The 25729-nt window shown below is 52.3% G+C and overlaps 1 protein-coding gene across 4 annotated transcripts in view; it reads left to right on the top strand.

The window, feature by feature from the left end:
- Positions 1-18467, top strand: part of TNKS1BP1 (tankyrase 1 binding protein 1) — a 23779-nt gene extending 5312 nt beyond the window's left edge. For 2 of the 4 annotated variants that reach the window (XM_023507822.1, XM_012812450.2), the window contains exons 4-12: positions 1559-1628; positions 5285-6643; positions 8817-10957; positions 15465-15807; positions 16036-16186; positions 16308-16444; positions 17121-17278; positions 17550-17621; positions 18036-18467. In XM_023507822.1, coding sequence (XP_023363590.1) covers positions 1559-1628; positions 5285-6643; positions 8817-10957; positions 15465-15807; positions 16036-16186; positions 16308-16444; positions 17121-17278; positions 17550-17610 — 4420 coding nt within the window. In that variant the 3' untranslated portion in view covers positions 17611-17621; positions 18036-18467. Of the gene's footprint in view, positions 1-1558; positions 1629-5284; positions 6644-8816; positions 10958-15464; positions 15808-16035; positions 16187-16307; positions 16445-17120; positions 17279-17549; positions 17632-18035 lie in introns of all 4 variants that reach the window. The other 2 variants (XM_023507823.1, XM_023507824.1) reach the window with 2 other exon arrangements.
- Positions 18468-25729: the final 7262 nt, after the last annotated feature.

The following is a 25729-nucleotide window of genomic DNA, read 5'->3' as shown; positions in this document are numbered from 1 at the left end:
TTTTTTTTTTTTTTTTGAGACAGTCTCACTCTTGCCCTGGATAGAGTGCCATGGATGGCATCATAGCTCACAGCAATCTCAAACTCTTGGGTTCAAGATATGCTTTTGACTTAGCTTCCCGAGTAGCTAGGACTGTAGGCACGCGCCACCACACCTGGCTAGTTTTTCTATTTTTAGTAGAGATGGGATCTCACTCTTGCTCAGGCTGGTTTTGAACTTCTGAACTCAAGGAATCCACCTGCCTTGGCCTCCCAGAGTGCTGGGGTTACAGGACTGAGCCACTGCACCGGCTAATGTGTGCTTTTTACAGCTGTCATTCTCTTGACAGAGTTGATGCATGTTTGTAGCAGAGATTTGAGATGTATAATATAGAAGTTTATTTTTGGTTTCTTTATACTGAGCTCTGGGCACCAAACTTTGCCACATTGAATCCACTGCTATTTCATTTGTTAAAAGGATATTAGACCCATTTTAGAGATGAAGAAACTGAGGCTTAAAAGTGACTTCACATAACCTCTCAGCAAGTTAGGAGGCAGAGATGGAGTTTGAATTCAAGTCTGTTTGATTCTAAAATCTAACTGCCAGCTCCTGCTGTGGCAGAGCAGTGTGCCAGCTCTGGGGTGGGGGTCTGTGTCAAGATGAGCAGGGCACAGTCTCTGCCAGTGAGGAGGAATCTGATGGGAGAGATAAGACAGGAACGTATCTTGATGCCAGGCCAGCTAGTGCCTGCACACAGATTACGGCTCTTTGGAGATACTTGCATGTGATACACTTCTCTAGAGTCGCTCCTAGTGTAAAGGAAGACTGGCTGCCACTGCTGGGATGGTAGACATAGGACATTGGAGGAAGAGTCTGAAAAGTCTCAGGAGGCGGTCCTCAGGGCATGACTGGTCTCCTGGGCTCTGCTGCTATGAGGGGAGGGGCTGGGCTGGGCAGGAAGCTGAAGGCCTCTGCCCTGCCCTGCCCTGCCTTCTCTCACCTGTAAGTGTCTGTAGGTTTGGCCCTAGAGTTAACCCTTTGCATCAGTTGACCCTGGTCCCAGACCAGGGTGCTGTGAGGTCACACAGCTGCCCAGGCTGGATTCTGCCTTCCATCCCTTTTGGTCCAAGCAACTCTTAAGGGGAACAACTTCAACCTTGCATAAATCACTCTTCCCCTCCCCCATCCCCTTTAGTGTTCTTAGAGAAGTATTGGCAGGATAGCAGCAGAGACCAGCTGTATTCTTTTGGGCTGAAGGAGAATTTTAACCCCTTGTGGGTAGGGGAGGGAAGATTTACCTTTTTGAAAACTGGGGAGGGGTCTGGGCATGCAAGACGCTTTACCTAAAGGAGCTAGGGGAAATTAACCCTTCATGTGCAACTAGGGAGCAAGTGCTATCTCTCAGGGCACTTGCTCTGTGGCTTCTAAGACCCTAATAATTCCAGGAAACGCTCAGGAGTAAATGCCTAGGGTTTTCATCCTTTGCCTGCATTTGAAGTTGCATAAAGAGACTTTCTCCCATTTACTGTGACAGGCTTTAATATTCTGGGCTTTTATTTTCTGTCTTTCTCCCTCACAGGATCCTCCCTTCTGACCTGGCTGTCAATGGAGACCTGGCTAAGCCAGCCAGCTCTGAGCCACCTGCTACTGTGAGTTATCCTCCTGTTAGGAATCGGAATCATAGCTCCTTTAGAGCTGGAAGGGTCATCTAAGATCATCTGTTCCACCCTCCAGATAGTTCAGATGGGGAAACTGAGGCCCATGGAAGCAGTAACTTCCCCGAGGGCTTTTGCCCTGGGACTTAGGTGGCTAAGTGTGGTTCGGGCCGTGAGGCTTGTTATGAACAGTAATGATAATACCCATAACAATTGGCATTGGTGAAGTGCCTGCCTTGTGCTGGATATGTCCCAGGAATGTTAACTAACTTGGTCCTTATGCTAACTTTGGCTGGTGGGCCCTATTAGTCCCACCTGAGAGATGACTGTGTGGCCAAGGGCTCACTGCAGCATCTGCTTCCAGTGCTTTCCGTGGCTAGATGGCCTTTCCTGGGTTCAGAAGAGGGGAGAGTTTCTTGGGGGTTTCCTGTGATACCCCCTCCTTTTTCCACCAGTGTGCTCAGGGGATGGGCAGCCAGCTTTCTCCAGTAACCTAGGCCCAGGCTGTGCTGGCTGCCCTGTGATGGAGACCTGCCTCTTTCCCTTGGCCATCTGGCAAACAGTGACGAAGCGCTTGCTGTGAGCTGAGCGCTGGGACCAGGGTGCCACTGCAGGGGGCAGGGAGTCAGTCACGTGCGTTCATGGCACTGGGCCCTGCAAGTACAAAAGACCTTGGTGTCTTCCTGGTCAGGATGTTTGGATCACATCGAGTGAGGAGGTGGGTGGTAGTGAGGCCCAAGAGGTGATGAGGTCGGATTGTGTTGAGCTTCACAGACTGCTATTAAGACTTTAGCCTGAGTGAGGGGAAGAAACCATGGAAGGGTTAGGAGGGGAGGCATGATGTGCTACTGACTTAGTTATAAAGAGTTACTGTGCTCGCTGGGTTAAGTATCAGTGGCAGGAAGGTCAGATCAGTAGGGACCAGTGTGTTTGTGTGTGTGTGTGTGTGTGTGTGTGTGTGTATGGGGGAGCTGTTGGAATAATCCAGGTGAGAGTGATGACCATGGCTTGGCCCTTGGAAGCAACCTGTGGCGGAGATGGTGAGGAATGGTTACTTGTGGGCAGAATTTGGAGGTGAAGTGGACAGGACTTTTGGATAGACTGATGTGAGGAGAGAGAGCAAATGCAGGATCCAGGATGACTCCGGAGCTTTGGCCTAGCACCTGGAAGGAGGATGTAACCATTTACTGAGATGGGGGCTTCTAAAGGTGAAAAAGGCTCAGGGGAGGTAGGAGGCATTTGCTGAGTTTGAGGCATCTTGCAGACATTTCATTGGAGATGTCAAGTGGGAGGCTAGATAGTCAAGTTGGGCATCCAAGGGAGATGAGCAAGTTAGAAAAAGTGGGGAATTGTCAATGTAGATTGGCTGAGATCACCAGGGGAGTGGGGACAGAGCAGGAGGGAGGGACCCTGAGGCCCAGCAGAGGAAATTGGAAGGAGCAGATGGGGAGATGGGAGGAGAGCCCGGTCGGCCGTGGGAAGACAGCCTGTGGGATAGGAGGTCAGGCGAGGTGATCATCCAGAATGAGATTCAGCTCCAGGGAGGTCATGGGTGACCTTGACGAGTAGTTAGGCAGCACAGGAAAGAGAAAAGTCTATGTGCAGAGAGAGAGAGAGAGACAATGGGACAAGAGGACCTATAGATAGTGAATGTAGACCGTGCTTTCAAGAAATTGGGTGGTAGCTAGAGAGAAATGTGGGGCTAAGTGGTTTTTTTGGTTTGCTTCTCTGTTTTTCTAAGACAGAAGAAATTAGAGCAGTTTGTGTGATGGTGGCAATGATCCAGTAGATCACTGGTGCTGGAGAGAGAGGAGGGGTTGGTCACAGCCATGTGGAGGACAGTGCCTGACTGCTGAGGAGTGCTTGGGCTCACGTGCAGGGAGTGGGGGTGCTGGGGGTGAGGGGGTGGTGTGGGTGTTCCTTGCTGGTGCCCTCTCTTCTCAGGGACAGGAAGCAGGGCTGTCATCTGAAAGAAGATGGGGGGAGGTGGTGGAGGTTTGCTCGGAAGAGTCAGGCGTGACTGGAAGGTGGGAATGCAGTGGGATTCTGGGCAGCCACTGGACTGGCTTGAAGTCAGCGGTGGGTCTGAAGCAAGGCCAGCCATCATGGGTGTGTGCTTTTCTGCAGCCATATGCAGCGCTCAGGTGCTGGGGGAGAGGGAACTGCATCTAAACAGGTTGAACAATGTGATGAAGCAGATGAGAGAATCGAGTGTAGCATAAAGAGCGACTTTAATGGTGGTACAAAGAGAAGTGAGGGCCTGAGGGTGGCTAGTAGGGTGCAGTGAGACGGAATTAGGGTTAATGGGCTATGTTTCCTAGAAGGGCTGAAAATGAGGACGCTGGGGACAAAGAGCTGGGGTGGGTAAGCAGGACTCTTGGGATTGAGATGACACAGAAGTTGTCATTGGTAAGGACAAGGTCTCTGGTGTGACCTTGGGAGAGGATGGGTTGCAGAATCACTGCGGTAGGGGAGGTCAGGGAACAGGATGCCAGGATGGTCACTCTGGCTATGGAAATCACTGTAAATTATTACACTGGTGCTGGAGGGACTTGCAGTGATCCAGGCGCTATAGTTTTCATGGAGTGAGGGGTTTTCAGGGGACAATAACAGGGTAGGTTGTAGTTGGTATAGTTTAAGGGCATGAGCTCTACAACTAGGATATTGTATAGGGGGGAGGGAAGATGAAGAGGCCTTGAGAAGCAAGCAGGATCCCTTTTTTCTGCCCAGCGATGATGTGAGGATGTGGGTGAAACAGTCAAAATTGGAAAGTGCGGCAAGGAAGCGTGACCTCAGGGAAGGCAGAGGTCAGATAGAGCCAGACTTACTTCTTAGGGATAGATGGTGTGGAGCAGAGTGGTGAAGGAGTGGCAGGTGCTTGGTGTCCCTTCCATCCCCTTCCTTTCCCCATTGTAAAGGTCTTGTGCTCAGAGTGCACAAATTTGACCCAGCACTCACCTAGCTCTGGGACATGGGCCTGGTTGGAGGGCCCACCACCAGGACGGTGGCTCCCTCCTGTCAGGTGTTTTTCGCCTGAATTTTGAGGGCCTTCCTCCTTCCTTGGTTAGCCTTGGGACCTGTGTGTATACGTCATGTGCCAGGGAACACCACCTCTCCTGGGAGTGGTTCTGCAGCTGTACTGGGCTTAGCATCCTGCTCTGATGCACACCCTCTTCCTGACACTCGAATGCTGAGATGCCCAGATGGTTGGGCTCCCAATTTTCCTTTTCCCTTTGCAAAACATATGTCCTTGACCCCTACAGCAAGGCCTTTCAGGAGATCTTAGATGAGCTGAGGGGTATGGGGGTGGGGGTTCCAGCCACCTGAAATGGTATGAATGATGCTATGTGAATAAAGCTAGGCGCATTTTTTGGGGGGCGGGGGAGAATGCCTAAAAGGGGACTCTGTGACCCTAAGAAGTTGGAGAAGCCCTGTCCTAAATATCTCTGGGGCCTCCTTGGATTTCCCAAAAGCCCCAGAGATGGGATGACCGTGATGTGTATCCCTAGGTCCCTGAGCTCTGGTTTCCTCTCCGTGGTCTGTGGAGTGACAGCCCAAGGAGGACCTGAGTCGGGGTCTCTGAATGAGGGTGGAGGAGGCTCCCTTGCCCAGCTGAGAGATTAATGACAGCTCTTGACTTCCTCTTGCAGGTTTCCAAGCCCCAGGTCTCCTCAAGTCCAAGTCCTGCTTCAGAGAATGGAGACTCTGGCAGCCCAGGCCTCCATGCTGAAGCCTTAGGCCCTGGCATGGGGCCTCTCCATCTTCGCTTGCCTAATGAGAGCTCTCTTTGCCACTCTCAGCTTCCTGAATCCCAGAGTCTCACAGCTTCTGAGACTTCTCCTTGCCTACCCACAACTCCAGCATCCCCAAGTGCAGCCATGGCTGAAGAGGGCCCCTGTCATACCCCTAGCCCGGGGCTTCCTGCTGAGGGAGCTCCAGAGGACCCCAGACCTAGCAGCCCCCCCCTTGAGGAGATCACAGAGTCCCACAGCCCAGAGCAGCCCCCAGCCTTCTCAGATCGGCCCTGGATTGAGGGGGGTGAGTTGCTGGATCCTGCTCGGACGTTTCCATCTGGGGAGGAAGAGGCATCCAAAGGTGATGCAGCTCTCTGCTCCGGTAGCCGGGCTCAGCGCCGTTTCTCTGAAGGTGTGCTCCAGCCACATGGCCAGGACCAGAAACTGGGAGGCTCTCTGGCTTCACTGCCTCAAACCCAGGGGAGCCAATCAGCCCTGGATTGTCCCTTTGGGGCAGAGTCCAACTGGAGCTTGTCACAGTCCTTTGAATGGACCTTTCCCACGCGGCCGTCTGGTTTGGGAGTGTGGAGGCTGGACTCCCCACCCCCTTCCCCCATCACTGAAGCCAGTGAGGCAGCTGAGGCCGCTGAGTCTGGCAATTGGGCTGTGTCTAGCAGGGAAGAAGGAGTGTCCCAGCAGCAGCAAGGGAATAGGTCAGCTCTGGGGAGGCCAGGAAGGCCTAGTTCCTGGGTGCAGGGGGAGGATTCAGATATCTCCCTGACACAGAAGGGTGATGGAGAGAGTCAGCCTCAGTCCCCAGTTCTCCTTGAAGCCCTCTCTACATCTGGGGGTACACCTGCAGTGTCCTTGCTGCAGGCAGAGGAGAGATATGAAGATCGTGAGCCCTTGGCTGGAGAGGAGTCTCCCCTCCCTCAGGCCACCAGGGAGGCAGCCCTCCCCATCCTGGAGCCAGTCCTGGGGCAGCAGCAGTCAGCACCCCCCGACCAGCCCTGTGTCCTCTTTGCTGATGCCCCTGGCCCTGGGCAGGCTCTGCCTGTTGAGGAGGAAACCATGACTCTAGCTCAGGCCGAGACCACTCAACCCAGGACAGAGGCACAAGACTCCTATAGGGCATCTCCTGAGCCTACGGGCCCAGAAAACAGCTCTCGCTGGTTGGATGACCTCCTGGCTTCGCCACCACCCAGCTCTGGCAGCACAAGGCGGGGAGCAGGCTCTGACCTGAAGGATACACAGTCCCCTGGTGCCTGCTCTGAGGTGAGGATGGGCACAGGTGGGGGTGGCTCTGAGGATGGAGGGCTTGGGTAGGCTTAATTCAACATGGGCTTTACGTGTCAAGAGCTTGGGATGCAGCAGTGAGTGAGGCAGCTGGGGACCTGTTCTCAGGTCTGGTAAAGCTGCACGGGCAGAGCGTAGGGCTTAGCGTGAGTTCCTGTCCTGACTCCAGGCTTGCTGATTGGTCTTGGGAATGTACCCAAGCTCACCACTAAGCTTCAGAGTTATTTCATAATAATCGCGTTGGCCTCCCCCAGTTGTATTTCAGGGAAATGAGATGTGGAAAGCCCAAGGTGCAATGTGTCCTGAGTGCTCAGTGTTCAGTGCTCAGTGTCTGTGATTACTAGAATTCCATTCAAGGCAAAATTGCATAGCCATTTAGAGCGTGGGCTCTGGAACCAGACTGCTTGGGTTTGTCTCCTGGCTCTGATGTTTCTGTGCCCCATGAGACCTTGAACAAGTTGCTTTTCCACCCTTTGCCTCTGTTTCTGCATCTTACAGATGTGGATAACAGTGATAAGTTCTATCTTAGAAGGTGATGGCGGGGATTAAATAAGTTACAACATGCGGAAAGTGCTAAGAATAGTGCCTGGCTTATTTGTAAGTGCTTAATAAGTGTTGGCTTTTACAAATGTGTAACCATTGAGCTTAAGACTTGCTTTGCAGGCAGGCAGCTGAGGCCAGAGGAGGCAGAGCCTTGCGCAGTACCCAGCAAGTTGGTGGCTGGGGCCCGGGCCAGCACTAATTCTCGGCCCAGTGCCCTTTCCCCTACCGGCTGCCTCTGAATTTAAGAGCTGGAGGCCAGGTGGCTTTTGAAATTTAGTTTTCAAACCTGGCCTGGGCTGGGAGGGGCGGGGCTGAAGAGGAGGCGGAGCCGGGGGTGGTGGTGGCTGGGGGCTGGGGGAAGGAGGAGGAGGAGCAGGAAGGGTTAAGACCAAGCTGACTCCTGCAGTAGGTGTGTCTGTCCTGGGATGTGGGTGACTCAACTGGCTCCTGGGCGGGGCTGTCAGAGCTGCAGCTGCTCCAGAGGGAGCAGGGCCAGGGCAAGCGAGAGCCAGAGCCGTCGGACGGGTCCCAGCCCCGTCCCTGTTCCCAGCCTGGCCGCACCCAGCAGCCCTGGGGCGGGCGGTGGGTGGGGGAGTGGGGAACCATGGCCCGGCCTGGGGACGGGGAGGCCAGCATGTCTGTTCTGGAACGGCTGCTGGCCAATGCAGCGCTGAGGGATGAGGCCGGCCGGCTCCGGAGCCCTGAACCCAGGGCTCTCCGGCCTGTGGGGGTGAGTCATGGAGAGTGGGAGGGGGCGGAGTGCAAGAAGCCCTGGCTGGGATTTTCCCCAATGCCAGAGGCTGTCCCTGCTGCCTTCCCTGGGCTGAGGTGAAGGCTGAGAGGCCTTTCTGGAGAGGGCCAGGCAGGGGGCACTTTCCTTAGAGAAGGGTCTGGGGTACCCCCCCAGGGGCTGGAAGGGGTCTGCTTGCCTTGTCTGTGGGAATCTTGTCTTGCAAGAGCAGTTGCAGAGGGGAGGGGCTTTAAATCTTGACCTCTCCTAATTGCAGGTGCACTCCTCCCCCCTCCGATTCCTCTGTGTGGACCTTTCCTCTAGGCAGGGCCAAGGGTTGTAAACATGACCGTAAGATCATCCATGGAGTGCCTATCTTATGCCAGGCGTTATGCTGGGTACTTGGTATAAATGGTCTCCTTTAATCCTCTCACACTAGCCCCACCAGTAGGAATTCTCCTCATTTAAAATTGAGGGCCCTGATGGCGCCTGTGGCTCAGTGAGTAAGGCACTGGCCCCATATACTGAGGGTGGCGAGTTCAAATCCAGCCCTGGCCAAACTGCAACAAAAAAATAGCTGGGCGTTGTGTTGGGCTCCTGTAGTCCTAGCTACTCAGGAGGCCGAGGCAAGAGAATCTCCTAAGCCTGGGAGTTGGAGGTTGCTGTGAGCTGTGACGCCACAGCACTCTACCGAGGGCAATAAAGTGAGACTCTGTCTCTAAATAAATAAATAAATAAATAAATTGAGGGCCCTGAGGCCCAGAGTGGTCAGGTGATTTGGTCAGGGTCACACAGCTTTCTGTCATTTTGGATTGACTCCCTTCCTGATTGACCCTAAGCATTGTTTCTTTGTCTATTCTCTTTTTTTCTGATTCCCAGGGACTCCTTGGCTGGGCCCAGAAAGATCTGCAGAGTGAATTTGGAATCACAGCGGATCCACACCCCAGTGGTTTCAGCTCTTCTAGCTGGTGCCCAAGTGCTACTCAGGACTATAGTCTTGGAGGCTTAAGCCCTAGAGGAGACCCAGGCCTTGGAGAAAGGGACTGGGCCAGCAAGTATGGGGGGCAAGGAATGGGGAAAGGAAACACCAGGGAGTGGGCCAGCAGGTGTGGCATCAACCACGAGGAGGTTGAGGCCAGCAGTGGCCAAGACCAGAGTGAAGTGTCTGCTCCTGGGGGCCTCCCGGCCCGAGACCTGGTTGTTGGAAAGCCAGCCCAGCTTGGCACTCAGCGGAGCCAGGAAGTGGACATTCAGGACTGGGAGTTCAGAAGGAGGGATTCCCAAGGCACTTACTCCAGTCGGGATGCAGAACTCCAGGACCAGGAATTTGGGAAGCGAGACTTGCTGGGTACTTACAGCAGTAGAGATGTAAGCCTGGGGGACTGGGAGTTTGGGAAGAGAGATTCTCTGGGTGCTTACACCAGTCAGGATGATGATGAGCAGGGTCAGGAATCAGGAAGGAAGGACCACCTGGGCAGGTATAGCAGCCAGGATTGCGAGGAGCAGTGCCGGGAGTTTGAGAAGAGAAATTCTTCACTTGGCACCTATGGCAGCCAGGGCACAGAACCTCAGGACCAGGAGTTCGGGAAGAGTGCTTGGACGATGGACTACAGCAGCGGTAGCAGCTCCAGGACCCTCGGCACCCAGGACAGAGGCTTTGGAATGAGAGCCCTGAGCTCTGGGTTCAGCCCTGAGGAAGCCCAGCAACAGGATGAGGAATTTGAGAAGAAGGTTCCCAGCGGTGAAGACAGCCTTAGTGAGGCTAGTGGGGATGCAGGCCGGCCAGAAGAGAGAGATGTGGGGGGCTTATTCAGTCCCACCACCTCCCGGTTGCGGGATGGGGCACCTGGACCCAGAGAGCAGACCACCTGGCAAAATGATGAGGCCCTCCAGGAGGTGGGGGGGCTACAGGAGAGGCAGCAGGCAGGGGCTCAGAGCCCTGGTGATGCCAGCCTGGAAGACAGGGAGAAGGGGAAACGAGGCTGGGCCGGTGAGTTCAGTCTCGGTGTTGCCCCCCAGCCAGAGGTGGCATTTAGCCCACAGCCGCAGGACTGGAGTGGGGACGTCTGTATGGAGGCCACTGAGAGAAGCTATCAGTTTGGCATCATTGGCAATGACAGAGTGAGTGGTGCTGGCCTGAGCCCTTCCAACAAGTTGGGAAGTGGTCACTTCGTGCCTCCTGAGAGGACCACGGCTGGGCCTCTGGACTGGACTGACCAGCTGGGTCTCAGGAACTTGGAAGTGTCCAGCTGTGTGGGTTCAGGGGGCTCAAGTGAGGCCAGGGAAAATACTTTGGGACAGATGGGCTGGTCAGACAACCTGGGGTTGAGAGACGTGGAGCTGGCCAGCCATTTGGAAAGTGGAGGGGCCGAAGAGCCCAGGGGGATTAGAGGTGGGGAGAAGGACTGGACTTCTGATGTTGGGGTGAGGAACAGAGATTTGACTGAGGTGGGAGAAGTGGGTCACAGCCAGGCCAGGGAGAGTGGTGTGGGGCAGACTGACTGGTCAGGGGTGGAGGCCGGAGAGTTCCTTAAATCAAGGGAGCGTGGAGTTGGACAGGCAGACTGGACCCCTGACCTCAGCCTGAGGAACAGTCTTGGAGAGCCCAGAGAGCTGGGGGTGGGCCAGATGGAGTGGGGTGACAGCCTGGGTTTGAGGAATTTGGAGGTGCCCTGTGACTTGGAGTCTGGAGGTTCCCAGGAGCCACGGGGATGTGGAGTGGGGCAGATAGACTGGGCCCAGGAATTGGGGCCCCGGAATCTGGAGCTCTTCGGGGCCCCAAGTGAAGCTAGGGAGCATGGGGTGGGAGAGGTCAGCCAGTGCTCAGAGCTTGGCCCTGGGAACAGCAGTAGCTTGTCCCCTGGCCTGGAGACCAGAGACCTCGTGGTGGGCAGGGAGCTGGGGGTCGGTGAGACAAGTGAGCCGGAGATCCAGGGTGAGGACAGCTCTTTGCCTTCCTTGGAGACTCGCCCTGAAGACACCAAAATGGAGACAGGAGAAGCCTCCGGCTTTGGAACCAGGTAAGGGAACTCCATCCTGGTGCAGGAGGGAAAGTGTGATAGCTATCAGGAAAATTGGAACCTTCCTGAGGGAAGCAGAGAGAGTTTTTCTCAAGAACTTTTAGTGTTTTGGAAACTTGAGACATTTTAAACTATTTTTATTTCTTTTTCTTTTTTTTTTAAATGAAATGACACACAGGTGAGTTCCTTTTTGAAAGGAACCATAATGTTTGAGGTGTTACTCTTTTATAACACCACGTCTTGGTGATTTTGAATTGTGACTGTGCAGGAAGAAATGGTACATGTCACAGCTTGGATGGTTTCTGGTAGGTTCCATGCTTGTACACAGTGGCCATTCCCTGGATCTGTCAGCCCTTAAGCCACAGTTGCTCCTGGGCCATGGAACATGGACGTTTTCATTGAAGGAAGGAGGATTTCATGTCTTCTTGGCCAGGACCACCATAGCTGGGAGTGGACAGTAGCACTCATTGGTTCTTGAAGAGGTCAAGAATTGGTGCTTGTTGCCTGCCCTGTCATAGAGCCCTGGAGAGCATGTTTAAGAACCTGAAAGGTGTCAAGACCTGGCTTTTGGCCCCATGACCTTGGTCTCTGTGTGCAAAGGTACTGAAAAAAACTTTCCAGAGGAACAGAGTGGTAGTTTTACAGGTCCACAGGAGTCTGTCTCATGGGATTTTAAAGCCAGCTGAGATGATTTTGCATCTGGGAAGGGTGCACGAAGGCATTGCATCTATTTCATTGATGTTTCTATCCATTGAGTTATGATTTTATTCTCTAGTGAGTAGAATGTTTTGCCTGTTGTAACCCTGGAGTGGGAGCTTTTCACGGGTCAGGGGGCAGGACAGGGGACTGGTTGGGGACTGTTGGAAGTGGAAGAGGAAGGGGCTGGCGGTAGTGGGTGGAGAGAAAGGGGGACCAGGAAGGGGCTAGAGAGGCTTGTTGGGGGGGGGTGTTGGGAGAGACGTTTGGGATAGAGAAGGAGAAGGAGGGAGCGAGGAAGGTAGGAAAGCTTGAGGCCTGGGGGGTTGCTTGCTGGCGAGACTGCAGGACAGGAAGTGCATAGGTCTAGGGGTTGGGAGGCTCCTATGAGCGCCCCAGACTCCAACTTTAATGTTCTGATGCAGGCTTGGAGTCATGGCTCCCAGTTTCTCTTCCTGGGACTCACAGAACTGATGCCCCGTGCTCAGCCGCACATCTTACCTCACTGATCTTCACAGCTGCCTCGTGAAGCAGGAAAGGGGTTTTTATGCTCTCTTTTGGCAGGTCAAGAGGTGGTGTGACCTGCTCGAGGTGACAGAGTCAACAATACCTCTTTCCATCTTGTTTATATTAACTGCTTTCAGTGGTGACCACTGGGCTCAAGACTTTTTTTTTTTTTTTTTTTTTTTTTTTTGATACAAAGTCTCACTTTGTTGCCCTAGCTAGAGTGCTGTGACGTCATAGCTCACAGCATCCTCAGACTCTTGGGTTCAAGTAATCCTCCCACCTCAGCCTCCTGAGGAGCTGGGACTATAGGCACCTGCTGTGATGCCAGCTAGTTTTTCTACTTTTAGTAGAGACATGGTCTTGTTGTTGCTTACGCTGGTCTCGAACTCCTGAGCTTGAGCAGTCTGTATGTCTAGGATTACAGGGGTGAACCACTGTGCCAGGCCTGCTCAAGACTCCTAAGACTACAAGGAGTGGGACCCACAGCCCTCTGCATTTCCCTTCTGAGGCAGGCAGAGAAGCACCCCGCCGTCTTGAGTTTTGGTCCTTTCATGCCTTTAACATGCCCAGGTTTATCTGGCCATGTTACCGTTTTCTGGCCAATCTTGACTTTACCCAAATTCAGGATTTAGTTGTTGTGCTGAAGTGAACCTTGTGGTATGCAACCGAAAATGTGCCTCTAAGCTGAAAGGAAACTTGCTTTTGAGGGGTTTGTTTGAATTTTACGGTTTTTGGCAGCCTTTTCCAAAATGTGTCCCAAAGAAAACATTTGGAAAATGCTATGGCTGTGCGGGAGACTCAGTGCACATGTTAGCATCTATTTGTACCTTAAAGATGAGCTGTGCAGCGTTTCCCAAACTTCCTTGACTGAGGTCCAAAAAGCTAGTGTTCTCAGCATCTGGCATAGGGAAATTCTACACTATGGAACGTTGCTCTTTAAAGAAAATTTTGGAGGTTCCCTTTGTAATGAGGAAGTCCTAGAGAGTAGCTCAGAGTAATCTGACTTTGGATCCACTTATTAGGTAAGGGGGCTTTGATTCTATCACCACGTTTGTGACCTTGGACAAGTTACTTCTCAGGGCCTTCAATTCCTAATCTGTGAATCGGGAGTAATTTATACCCAGTACTCATAGTGTTTTTGTGAGGACTAAGTCAATTAGTTCTCACAAAACTGGGGAAACTGAGGCATAGAGCGGGAGTGTAACTTGTTGAGGTTCCCACAACTGGTGACTTTGGGTTCTTCGTGTCCCCTGGGGCCCCAGCCTCGTGGTCCTCCCTGGCTCTGTCTGGTGTCAAGGACATCTGCTTCTCTGGACACATTGCCCTGCTTGCGCACTGAGAAGTTTACTTTTTGCGGATCTGGTCCCTGTGTTGCCCCTGCAGCAGTGGTGGCAGGTGGGGGTCGGGTAGAGGCAAGCCTTTAGGATGCTCTGAAGTCTAGACCGGGTCGGGGGACAGGCAGTATAAGATGAGACACGTCCTCTCAGGCCAGGGAACTGTGTTGTGAGTGATGGTCATTAGCCTAGTAACTTGTTACATTTATGAAGTGCTCACCGTGTGTTAGGCACATGTTTCTGCCCACAAACACAGCAAAGTTTAGGTGCCTCAATTTTATAGATGAAGAAACTGAGGCTAGAGTGGGCAAGTAACTTGTGGCCAAGGACACAGGCATAGTGGGGACACAGCCAAGCTTGGCACCCACATTCCTAACCACTCCTCTCACCTGTTCCCCTGTGGGAAGGCCTCTGCTTGTAGGTATTCTGGGGTGAAGGGTGAGGCAGGCTGGTGAGGTTGACATACACTGAGCTTTCCAGGGCTGTCCCCACTCTCTACTTCTCAAGCCCCCTGCCGAGCCCACCAATCTCTCTCCACTGACCTCTGCCCATGTGGCTTGGGACCAGCTCTTGTTGGGAGTGGATTTTGCCAGTTACCTAGTGGGTGTTTCACTTCCTCTTAGCTCGTGGGGCCTGCCCCACCCCAAGGAGAAGCTTTGGGCACGGTCTCTGCAGTCTGGGTGGGGTGCTGCCGCCACCCCTTCCTTGCTGGCATCCTTGATTTTAAGCTGGCTGTCAGGGTGAGCTGGCCCTGGCCCCCATCCAGGGTGCTGCTTGTGGTTCGCCTCTGCTTCCCCTCCCCCTTCCCAGGCTGCTTTAATTTCCATCTGTCAGCAGCTTCTGGAAGGACAGACTGACACGTGTGCCCCCTCCCTGCCCGCTCTTCCTGCTTGATGTTGCTTCACCTGCCTCGGTCTCCATCCCCTCCAGCCTTGGCAGGAACGGCGGCCTGGCTTCCGGGCTCTCCTGTGGTGCGAGTGGGGGTGCGTGTGTGTGTGTGTATGTGTGTGTCTGTCGGGTGTGGCTCTGCTATGCTGGCAGGTGTGGTGGGTGCAAGGTGTGTTTCCAGGGAGTGACAAGCAGACAGACTTGCTTCCTGCCTGAGTATGTGTCCATTTCGGGGAGTGGCAGCTGGACAGTGCATAAGGTGTGAATTAGTGAGATTGTGTGGTGTGCCTGTGTTGTGTCTCAGAGGAGCAGCAGGCAGGGGACCCACGAACTGCACTGAGGTCCAAGGTGAACCAGCCTTGCACTCACTGGGCAAACATTTGCTTAGTCCAGCTCCCGGCCAGGCTCCTAGCCAGGTGCTGGGGACACAAAGGCAAAAGGACCTGTCTTTGCCCTTGAGGAGTTCATAGGCAGTGGGGACAGAGATTTGTGGAACAGAAGCAGGGGCTGGCACCCAGAGGAGCTGAGGTGGCTATGATTGCTGGGGAGGGGACAGAGCAGCATCAGAAGGGGAATTGGATGGAGGGCAGAGGACGTTAAGGGATAGCGTCGGGGGACGTTTTCAGGTGAGGGAGTAGCTTGCTCAATGACAGCAGTGTATGAGGCTGGATAGGCAAGGGGCCAGTACCTGGTTCATCTTACAGAGCATGACTGCCCAGACAGGTGCTCAGGGAGGGGACACACTGACAGCATCGACAGTGATGACGGCAGCAGTAATGATAGTTGTTACTTACAGAGCATGTGTGAGTGCCTGGCACGCTTGTTCCATCCCCCTAGCATCTCAATACAGAGGAATCTGAGGTGTTTATGGGGGAAGGGACTCATCCAAGGTCTCAGGCTGGCCAGCTCTTCCCCTGTGTAATGTGCTGCTCAAGGCCTTGGCCAGGTCCTTGGTGCAGGAGTCTGGGGAAAACATGGGAAGGAGGGACGTGCTGGGGACAGAGGGATGCTGTAATGTGGGCTTCAGAGGAGGGAGATGGGGCCTGGAGGGTGACCTTGTCCTCTGGTCTCTCCCTTTGTAGCCCTGATGGGTGCCCAGCCCGCTCTCCACCCTCTGGCTCCCAGAGCCTGCTGGGGGAGATGCTGGCCCGGCAGGAGTTGGCAGTCTCAGGCCTCAGGGTCCAGCTGGAGGAGGAAGGTGCCACAGTAGGTGCTGACCAAGAGGTGCCTCTGGAGCCCGACAGGGACCCTCTGCCCTCCTGGAGGCCACAGCCTGATGGTGAAGCCAGCTGGTCAGAAGATACGGATGGCACTGGGGACTCTTCAGGGCCTGAGCGGGCTGTGCAAGGTTTGGCCCAGACGCCTCGGCACCCTTCCCGAGGACCTCTGCCCAGCACCCCCAGTCAGGATTTCTCCTTCATTGAGGTCAGTGGGTGGTGAGCCCAGGGCAGTGGGTGGACTGTTGTGGGAACAATGTGGGTGGTAAAGTCAGAACCCCATTTCCGTGGTCTCTGTCCAGGAGGCAGATAGCAGGTTGTGGGCGCATCATGTGAACAAGAACAGGGAGGGATCAGCTGCTGTCGAGGGGCTTCCGTGGGGAGGGGCAGGGCCATAGGGTGTCAATAACAGTGGTGTCCCCGTCATCCGGAGCAGGACACTGAGCTCCTTGACAGTGCCATGTACCGGAGCCGTGCCAACCTGGGGCGCAAGCGTGGGCACCGGGCTCCAGCCATCCGGCCTGGAGGTACCCTGGGCCTGTCAGAGGCAGCCGACTCGGATGCACACCTGTTCCAGGACTCCACGGGTAGGGCCAGCGTGTTATTTAATGACGTCTTTGTCGTCAATGTCTGGGTGTTGGGCCTGGGCTGTGCAGAGGCTGGGGCAGGTCATCTAAGTGTGCTGAGCCTCCTTCCTGGGCCTTGCAGAGCCACGGACTGCTCGGGTGCCATCTTCTGATGAAGAGGTAGTGGAGGAGCCTCAGAGCCGCCGGACGCGGATGTCCTTAGGCACCAAGGGGCTGAAAGTCAATCTCTTTCCTGGCCTGAGCCCGTCAGCCCTGAAGGTACTGCCTGATACTCATCCTGTACACCCAGCTGGCCACCTTGCATCCAGCCTTTCTTCTCTCTGTCCTTCTGTCATTTCCCCAATACTCCTCTCTCCTGCCTCCTCTCCAATGGAGGGCCCTAGAAGATGCCTTTACGGCCTGCTGGACTCAGTGTGCCTAGCAGGTGGAAGGAAGTACAAGATGTGTTCTTGTGTTAGACCTTGGGCAGGGAGAGAAGTGTAGGTATCACTGGGTAGGCACAGAGAGGGCTGTGTCTATTTCGAGAGGGAGGAGTTATTTCCTAATGTGGGGTGGTAGGGCATGGGATGGGGTTTTGGGAAGGCCTCTAGTAAGTATTTGGTCTTAGCTTTGGGGCAGGTATAGGAGTTGGCTGTGGGGAGGCCTGGCAGGCAGAGGGAACAAGTCTGGGAAGTCTGTACTGACATTGTCCAGCCCAGTTTATCTGAATTCAATCCATCAGTATCTTTTTGAGGACCTACTATGTTCAGGACATGGCTCAGCTTGGAGGGAAGTGCATCTTTTGAGTGATTCCACGTTCTTTGCGGTGAAAAGACTGTGCAGGAGATGCCAGTTTGGCTCTGGGGACTTCCCACTCTTGGGAGAAGGCCTGGCCTTCTGTGAATCCTTCTGTTTGATCCTCTGACATCAGTCTGCATCTGGACTTGTCTCCCAGGCTAAGCTGCGCTCCCGGAACCGCTCAGCTGAGGAGGGGGAGCTGGCGGAGAGCAAGTCGAGCCAGAAGGAGTCTGCAGTGCAGCGTTCCAAGTCCTGCAAGGTCCCGGGGCTGGGGAAGCCCCTTACGTTACCTCCCAAGCCAGAGAAGTCCTCAGGGTAGGTGCCCTGAGCTGTGACATTGACTGACCCTATTGTAGTAGCCTGAAAAGAGAGTTCCCCTACTTCATAGACGAGGAAAACCGAGGCTCACAGAGGACCTAGACATAGTGAACTGTGCTAGGTTGATGGCAGAGTTCTGCTCCCTGCAGCCAGGCCCCAGGCTGCCTCTTCTGGTTGGGGGGGGTTTCTGTCCCTACCCTGTCTCCTCATTTTGTTCAGTTTCCCCAGAGTTTGCCTTCTTGATTGACCTTTACCCTCTGCCTTCTAGGTCAGAGGGATCATCACCCAACTGGCTGCAAGCCCTGAAGCTGAAGAAGAAGAAGGTCTGAGAGTCACTGAGGTGAGGGCAGGTGCTTGGACTTGGTCCCAGCTTGGGACCTGGGTGTATGCGGGGCTGCCCTGGAGAACTCAGGAGGCTTGTACCTCCAATCCCCTTGTCTATGTGAGGCTGGAAACAGGCAGGTGAAGCCAAGCTGTAATGACTCAGATCAGTAGAGGGTTTTGTCAGGCCTGGGATGGAAGAGGAGGAATGCTTCCATCCCATCCTGCTTTCCTGTCAGAACACGGACTGTCCCCCATGTTCTGTGTCTGGCCTGAGTGACCTCTGGGGGTACTAACTGGGGGATGTAGGTCCCACCAGAGGCCTTTCTTATGCCTGGGCTCAGCTGTGGGAGCCATGAGGATAGTGGGGGAGAGGAAGCTGGAGCCTTCATGGGGTCCTCTCCTGACCTCTTTTCCTCCCTCCCTACTGCAGGGCCTCTCCCATCTGGCAGTCTCAGGCAGTGCCTGTTCCTGAGGGATCCCCGGCAAGGAGACGGCTGGAGCCCCACCATACCCTAGGCTGCAGCTTCTGTCCCCCTCCACCTCTGAGGAGTGTCTGGGGAGGCACATTTATGCACTTTGTATCACCTCCCCAATCCCTTACCCTGCACCTTCCCTCCTAGCCTTGGTTCTGTCCCTAGTGGTTGAAGGTTTTTGTTCCTTTCCCTTTCTGCTTCCTCCTTCAGCCTCCCTTGGGTTTTCTTTTGATACCAATTTATAGCATTTTTTATAAAAGCCTTTGATTTTTGTAATGGGCAGAGCTCTACCCCTGCCCCAACCCAGGTCTTTCTCTGCCCCACCAGGTGCCCCACAGAGACCAATGACATTTTGCCACTTGAAACAATAAAGTTTTTTGGGAATTGGTGCTGTCCACGTTGTGGGATATGGTCATGGCTGCCCATTCCTCTCATCTAAGGTTGTAGTTAGAAAATGCTCTGCCTTACCTGGGGTTCACTTTGACATTGGGGATGTCATTTCCTTTCTACGCATTGGGCTCAGTGTTCCTGAGTTGGGTATATTGGTTACAGTAGGCTGATTACCAATTCAGATGCTGCACCCCTTGCCCCCCTCAATCTCAGTAGCTTACTTAGCACAAAAATGTTCCTGTCTCACCTGTGGCACAGTCCAGAGTGGGTTGGTGGTAGGGGTTACTCTGCACCTCAAAGTCTTTCAGAGCCCAGGCTCTTTCCCTATTGTGGCTCAGGATCTTCTGGGGCCTTCAGTCCTCTGCAGCATTCTGGAGAGAGGGAGACTTAAGTCCATTCAGGCTGCTAATATAAAATACTGGTTTTGTAAACCAGTATTTTTTATAAAGCAGCATCTGGTTCATAGATGGTACTTTCTCACTGTGTCCTCGTGTGGTGGCAAGAGCTCTCTGGAGCCTTTCAAAAGGCCACTAATCCCATTCATGTGTGCTCCAACCTCATGACCTAATCACCTCCCAGAAGGCCCCGCTTCCTAATACCTCAGGGGTGTAGGATTTGAATATAGGAATTTTGGGGAGACTCAAACGTTCAGACCATAGCAGAGATCCATATTCATGGGCATAATTGTGGGGGAGTGGGAAATGTGGTTTGGTTGTGTGCCTAGAGAGGACTGGATGTTGGTAAAAATTTACCCTTCATGCCAGGGGATTGGTTCCCTTGATATCTAAGGTTCCTTTCAGCCTAAGCATTCTGGAATGTCCCTAAGGCTCTGTCCTTCCTCACCTGATCCCCTGGCTGTTGGCATTCTGTTTTCCCTCAGCCTAATTCTCTGTCTTCCTGGTTTTCCCAGACCCACTGGCCACTTTGAGGACTAGCATCATTCCCCGACGCTTGGGGAAAGGAGAGGGCCCTGTAGCCTTGCCTTGACAGGGGGCCTGAATGGAGCCTCTGAGTTGTGACCAATAAGAGACAACTGAACTGAGACACCCATCTCTTTGCCAGTGCTTCTTAACCTTTTGGTTTTTATTTTTGAGGGGTAGGGGCTATTGATCAAATTTGAGAATTTGACCAAAGTTGTGTACATAGTTTACAAACCAGCCCAAATCCCTATCACTGACTTCTAGGAGTAGGGGCCCTGAAATTGCATTGTGTATTGCAATTTCATGAGGTGTTTATTAAAAATGCACTTTCTTGGGCCTACCCCCCAGTACTCCAGTCTAGGACATGTACCCAGGAATCTGCATTGTGGAAGGGCCCTGAAGTGGAGGGCAGAGAAGGCTGTGGGCCTCAAGTGGGAGTCTGGCTGCACCCCTGGATGCGTCTGTGCCAGTCTTCCCTGGGCCTAGCAGAGCTGAGCTGGCACAAGCTTTGTCCCATTCTTGCCTGCCCTCTCTTCCCCACAGGAGTAGGACTGGCAGAAGCCCAAGCCAAACACTTAAGACTCATTAGGAGGAACAAATGGAGCCTGGGCTGATCCCTGTGCCCGGGCTCTGTGCTGTGGGGGGAGAAGAGGCAGGGCCCCACTTCCGGGGAAGGCAGAGCTAGGTCTTGAATGTGAGTTGGGGTGTCCCACACTCTCCCACGGTGGTTTGGAGCCTTTGTGGGAGTCCGAGAGAGAGGAGTGCAGCACACACAGGCTTTGACTGTAGAGGCAGGTGGCTGATGTGACGTATCTGGGAAAGTAATGTTTTGTGTCCTGCAGCCTTTTTTCAGACCTCATCCGGGGTTCTCGGGAGTGGGCCCAGTGGGATAGGTCTTGGTCTTTTGAGCTTGAATTTGGGTTTTGGAAACAGCTAAGAGTCCCTTGGGTGCCCCTGTTGGGGAATACTTTGGACAGTCAAGCAGGCTGATCAATTCTGATCAAAGGTTGCTTTGATTTATGAAGGGCTGAGTGAGCTCTGGAAGTGTCACTAGAATAAGTGGGGACCACTTAATGTGTTCATAAAAAATTAAACTCTTTTCTACCTGTTAGAAAGCTGAGCTATTCCTCCCGGCATTCTTGTTATAACTCTCAGAGAGAGAAGCTGGTCCCAATCCTAGTACAGTGGAAATGTCCCAGTACCGTATCTCCCCTGGCCCCTGCTTCTCAGGCCCTCCTTGAGGGGATGGCGTGTCCACGTAGGAATTGGACACCAGGATGGCAGAAGATGCCTTTGGGTACTGATTGGATGTGGATCCCAGAGGGCAGTCCTGGGGGATCCCCCATGTTCCTCCTGATCCTGGAGGTGGAACTGGTGTTTGGGTGTGAGAACAAGCTGATCTTTGTCCATGGAGCCCTTGGTATTGGGGTGGTGGCTCTGTCTTCCTCCAGCGCCCTGTCTCCCACATGTGATCCAGCCATCTGCCACAGTCACAGCCTGTCCCCGAGAGAATGAAGGATAGGTGTTCTTCTTTTGGACAACTCTGAAGAAGTGAGCAGATCAGAGTTTATACCTGCTCTGACCCATGCGAGCTGGAGATCCTCTCTGAGTCTTAGCTTTAAAAGAGGTGTAAAAACAGAGAATCTGGGGCAGCACCTATGGCTCAAAAGAGTAGGGCGCAGGCCCCATATGCTGGAGGTGGTGGGTTCAAACCCAGCCCAGGCCAAAAACTGTGAAAAAAAAAAATAGAGAATCTGCCTACCCAGGACTGTTCCAGGTCGGGGTGGTCTGGTTGATGGTGAACTGAGTACCTGAGACAAAGCGCACATTCCTGGCTGGGCTGGTCTTTTGTTCATAGGGTGGGAGCTGAGGGCCACTTGCAGCACTCCTGCCTCTTGGGCCGATAACTCAAAGCAGGCGGACACTTGGATTGGAAGCTGGTGGACAAGATTTTCCTGGGGCTGATACGCCTCTGAGGCCTCTGAGCCAGCAGCGTAGGCTCACCTGGGACAGCCCTTTGGCTGAGGCAGCAGCTGCCTTGGCTCCTGGCATCCCTTCTGCCAGCAAGTGCCGATCACAGGCAGGAAAAATGCTGGCAGGGCTCAGAAGCACACCACCCTCCCCTGGGAGAGTGCCAGTCCCTGGTGGCCAGAGCTGCCTAGGCGCAGAATGATCAAGTGGGCTTTAATTGCTGCCCAAGGAACAACTCTAATACTTTTATTTATATAGCACTCTGTCTCCAAAGGGCCCTGCATCCATTCATTTTTTTCTTAATGTTTATTGAAAAGCAAAGCATATTCATTGTAAGCCACTTAAGAAAACAGACCCAGTTCCTCAGGAGGCTGAGGTGGAAGGATTGCTTAAGGCCAGGAGTTCAGGGCTGTGGTGTGGTATGAGCGTGTCAGTGAATAGCCAGGTACTTGGAATAGACCCTGTGTCTAAAGAAAACCCAGAAAACCAAATAATAATAATAATAATAAAAAGACAAAACTAAGAAAAGAAATTGCTTGTAATCTTACCATCAGACATACTAGTAGCTTTTTGTTTTGTTTTGTTTTGAGGTAGAGTCTCATGCCATCACCCTGGGTAGAGTGCCATGGCCTCATAGCTCACACCAGCTTTGAACTCTTAGGCTCAAGCAGTCCTCTTGCCTCAGCCTCTAGAGTAGCAAGGACAACAGGTGTGTGCCACTATCCCCCGATAGTTTTTCTGTTTTTAGTAGAGTCTTCGTCTTGCTCAGGCTGGTCTCAAACTCCTGAGCTGGTGATCTTGCTGCCTTGGCCTCTCAGAGTGCTAGGATTACAGGCATGAGCTACTGTGCCTGGCCCACCATTTTAAAACAGAATATTCTTTCTTAGAATAGATTTAGATTTACAGAAAAGTTGAAAGGATAGTATAGAGTTCTCCTGTACCCCACCCCCTTTCCTAGGATGTCAGTATCTTACATAATATGGTCCATTTGTTGCAATGAATGAAGCAGTATTGATACTATAGTGTTAACTAAAGTCCATACTTCATTCACATTTCCTTCCTTTCCACCTAATGCCCTTTTTCTGTTCCAGGATCATATCGTGAATATAGCTTTACATTTAGTTATGTTTCTGTGGGCTCTGACAATTTCCCTGACTTGTTTTTGACGACCTTGATGGTTTTGAGAAGTCTTGGTCAAGTGTTTTGTAGAATGTCCTTCAGTTTGAGTCTGCCTGTTATTTTTCTTATGATTAAATTGGGGTTATGGGGTTTTGTAAGACAGGTGAAGTGCCGTTTATCTATAACATTCCATGTATTATATCAAAGGTAAATGCTATCAGTGTGACTTATCACTGTTAGCTGTAGCCTTGATTCGCTGGCCCAAGTAGCGTTTGTCAGTTTTCTCCACCGTAAAGGTGTTCTCTGCTGCACTGTTTATGCTCTACTTTTTTTTTTTTTTGAGATGGAGTCTCACTCTGCTACCCTGGGTAGAGTGCTGTGGCGTCATAGCTCACAGCAGCAACCTCAAACTCGGGCTCAGTCTATCCTCTTGACTCAGCCTCCTGAGTAGCTGAGACTACAGGCACCCGCCACACGCTAGTTTTTTTTTTTTTTCTCCTACTTTCAGTAGAGGTGGGGTCTTGCTTTTGCTCAGCCTGGTCTTGAACTTGAGCTCAGGTGATCCACCCGCCTCAGCCTTCTGAAGTGCTAGGATTACAGGTGTGAGCCACCGCACCCAGCCCATGCTTTCCCCTTTGGAAGGAAGTTACTGATCACTAGCACTTTCATATAGTTACTTCCAGTCTGAACCTATCCCCTTATTCATTACCATCCCTTGAAATGAAAGCAAAGTTCCAATGGGCATTTATTAATTCTTGACACTCGTCAATTTTGCTAGAAGTTGGGGTACCAGCCTTGCTACTTTTATTTCCTTATTTCTGGGGATTTTTGGGACAGAGGCACATATCACCATTCTAAATGGGTCTGTGCCTTGGTATTGTCATGCAGTAAAAACAAAAGTATCTAGCATTCACCGTGTGGCAGGCACTGTGCTAAGTGCTTTCCATGCCTTATTAACCCACCTATGATCCCATGATAGACGTGATGCTACTGTCTTGATGTTATGACTGCAAACTATGATCTGTGGTAGTGAAGTACGAAGCCCAGAGTCACCAGCTTGCAAGTGGCAGAACTGGAATTCAACCCTTGGTTTATGATCCCAGAGCTCAGCATTAAACCAAACTTGACCAGAGTGGTTCAGAGGCAGGCTCCAGGCTGGAATCATAGCTCTTTCACTTACTGGCTCTGTAGGCTGGGGTAAATCTCTTCACACCTTTTTGCCTCAGTCTTCAATGGTGATCATAACACTTTATTCTTTGTAGGGCTGTTGTGAGCGTTAAATTGGTTAAAACAATGCTTGGCTCAGGCTAAGGAGTCAATGAGGGTTATTATTGTTATTACAATGATTTTATCCCATCTGTGGATAGATCCATCCAGGAGAAGCTTTGCCTGCTCTGGGCCTCAGTTTCCCCATCTACAGTAGGGATTAAAACACAGTAGAAATGCACATGGATACTTTTGGCAGGCTGATAAAATACATGGGACAGGCTCGGCGCCTGTGGCTCAAGTGGCTAAGGCGCCAGCCATGTACACCCAAGGTGGTGGGTTCGAATCCAGCCCGGGCCCGCCAAAGAACAATGACGGCTGCAACCAAAAAATAGCCAGGCATTGTGGCGGGCGCCTGTGGTCCCAGCTACTTGGGAGGCGGAGGCAGGAGACTCGCTTGAGCCCAGGAGTTGGAGGTTGCTGTGAGCTGAGATGCCACGGCACTCTACCCAGGGGGACAGCTTGAGGCTCCTGTCTCAAAAAAAAAAAAAAAAAATACATGGGACAACAAAGTTAACTATATGGAAGTACAGTTATCAAACTATTAAAAACCAAATTCTATATGGTAATACATGTACCTTTTCATTAATGTACTAAACAGCAAGATTTAGTGGTAGGCCCAATCATTACTACAATTCTAAGGTAAACAGTGTTTTGAGAATTCTGCAATGCCTGTTATGAACTGTGAAAAATACTTGTCATTATTCTTGCTGACAATGTCTTAGGTGCTCCTCATTCTACCATAGTTTCTTGCCTGTGTTCATAAAGAAAGAAATGCTAAATTTTAGCTACAGATTAGTGAACCTTTTTCTCCCTTAGTTCAAGTTCATAGATGGTTGAATTTTTAACATGGACTGAGGCCACTTCATGCCCTGTGATTTGGAGTCTGATTCTGAGGGGAGAAACCCTGAGGATATCGATCGACCCCAGGACAGGCCTACCCGAGGGCCTTTTAAGCCTTGGCCTCACTTTCCTGGACGGCTCTGTTCCAGATGCTGCAGAGGAGCTGGCTGGCAGCTCCCAGTGCTCAGGAGCCTTTGCCCTCATTGATCAATGGCTGTGGCTGCAGATTTATTGACGCAGCCTTTTGTTTTTGGGAAATAGCCTGTGTTTCTCTTGTTAACCCCAGCCAGCCTGGTCCCAGTCAGGCTGCCTTCTGTGCTCTGGACTCAGCACTGGGTGAGACGGCCCTCAGAAGAGTAACCTTCCCCAGATGAAGGGCATCTTGCGGAAAGGCCAGGAGCTGTGCTGGACCCTTTCATCTAAATGTTCAGCTCATTTGATCAGCTGGCAGCAAAGGAGCCAGGCTTCTAACCAGGTCTGCCTGAACTTCAAAGGCTGTGCTCTCCCCAGGGTTCTGGAAGCCTCCAGCTGGGTGAGTTTAGGGTTTTTTTCTCCCCAAGATGCACACACGCCCCCTCCCCTAACCCTCTGCAACACACATACAGGCATAACACGCACACACGCAATACCCATTTCTGTGGATTTGTAGACAGCTCAGGGCTAGTTTCACCTAGTGCGAGAAGGAGCGACTGACTCCAGCTTCAGGGTGCGGGAAAGGTGGGAAAGGCCTCCCGCTGCTTAAGTCTGCTTTTTCTGCCCCTGCATCCTGCATTGTTATCACGAGCAACCCAAGTCTCTGGGTTAAGCCTTGCCCTTTCCTGGGCTCTTATTTTAGAGGACAGATGCTCCTCAGCTTACTATAGGGTTTTATCCTGATAAACCCACCAGAAGATGAAAATATCATTAAGTTGAAAATGTTTTAGTATGTGTGCACCTAACCTACTTGATGTGGTAGCTTAGCCTAGCTGACCTTGAATGTGCTCAGAACAATTATATTAGCCTACAGTTGGGCAAAGTCACCTGGCAACATGGTACACTTAGGGGTATGGGTTGTTTACCCTCCTGATCTCTTGGCTGACCAGGAGCTGTGGCTCCCTGCCACAGCCCAGCATCCAGAGAATATTGATCCATGATGTATCACT

The sequence above is a fragment of the Otolemur garnettii genome, unplaced genomic scaffold (assembly GCF_000181295.1).
Source record: "Otolemur garnettii isolate 467f Iridium unplaced genomic scaffold, OtoGar3 scaffold00209, whole genome shotgun sequence".
Classification (NCBI taxonomy): Eukaryota; Metazoa; Chordata; class Mammalia; order Primates; family Galagidae; genus Otolemur; species Otolemur garnettii.
The sequence above is the reverse complement of the archived record's forward strand: the minus strand, read 5'-3'. Positions and strand labels throughout refer to the sequence as shown.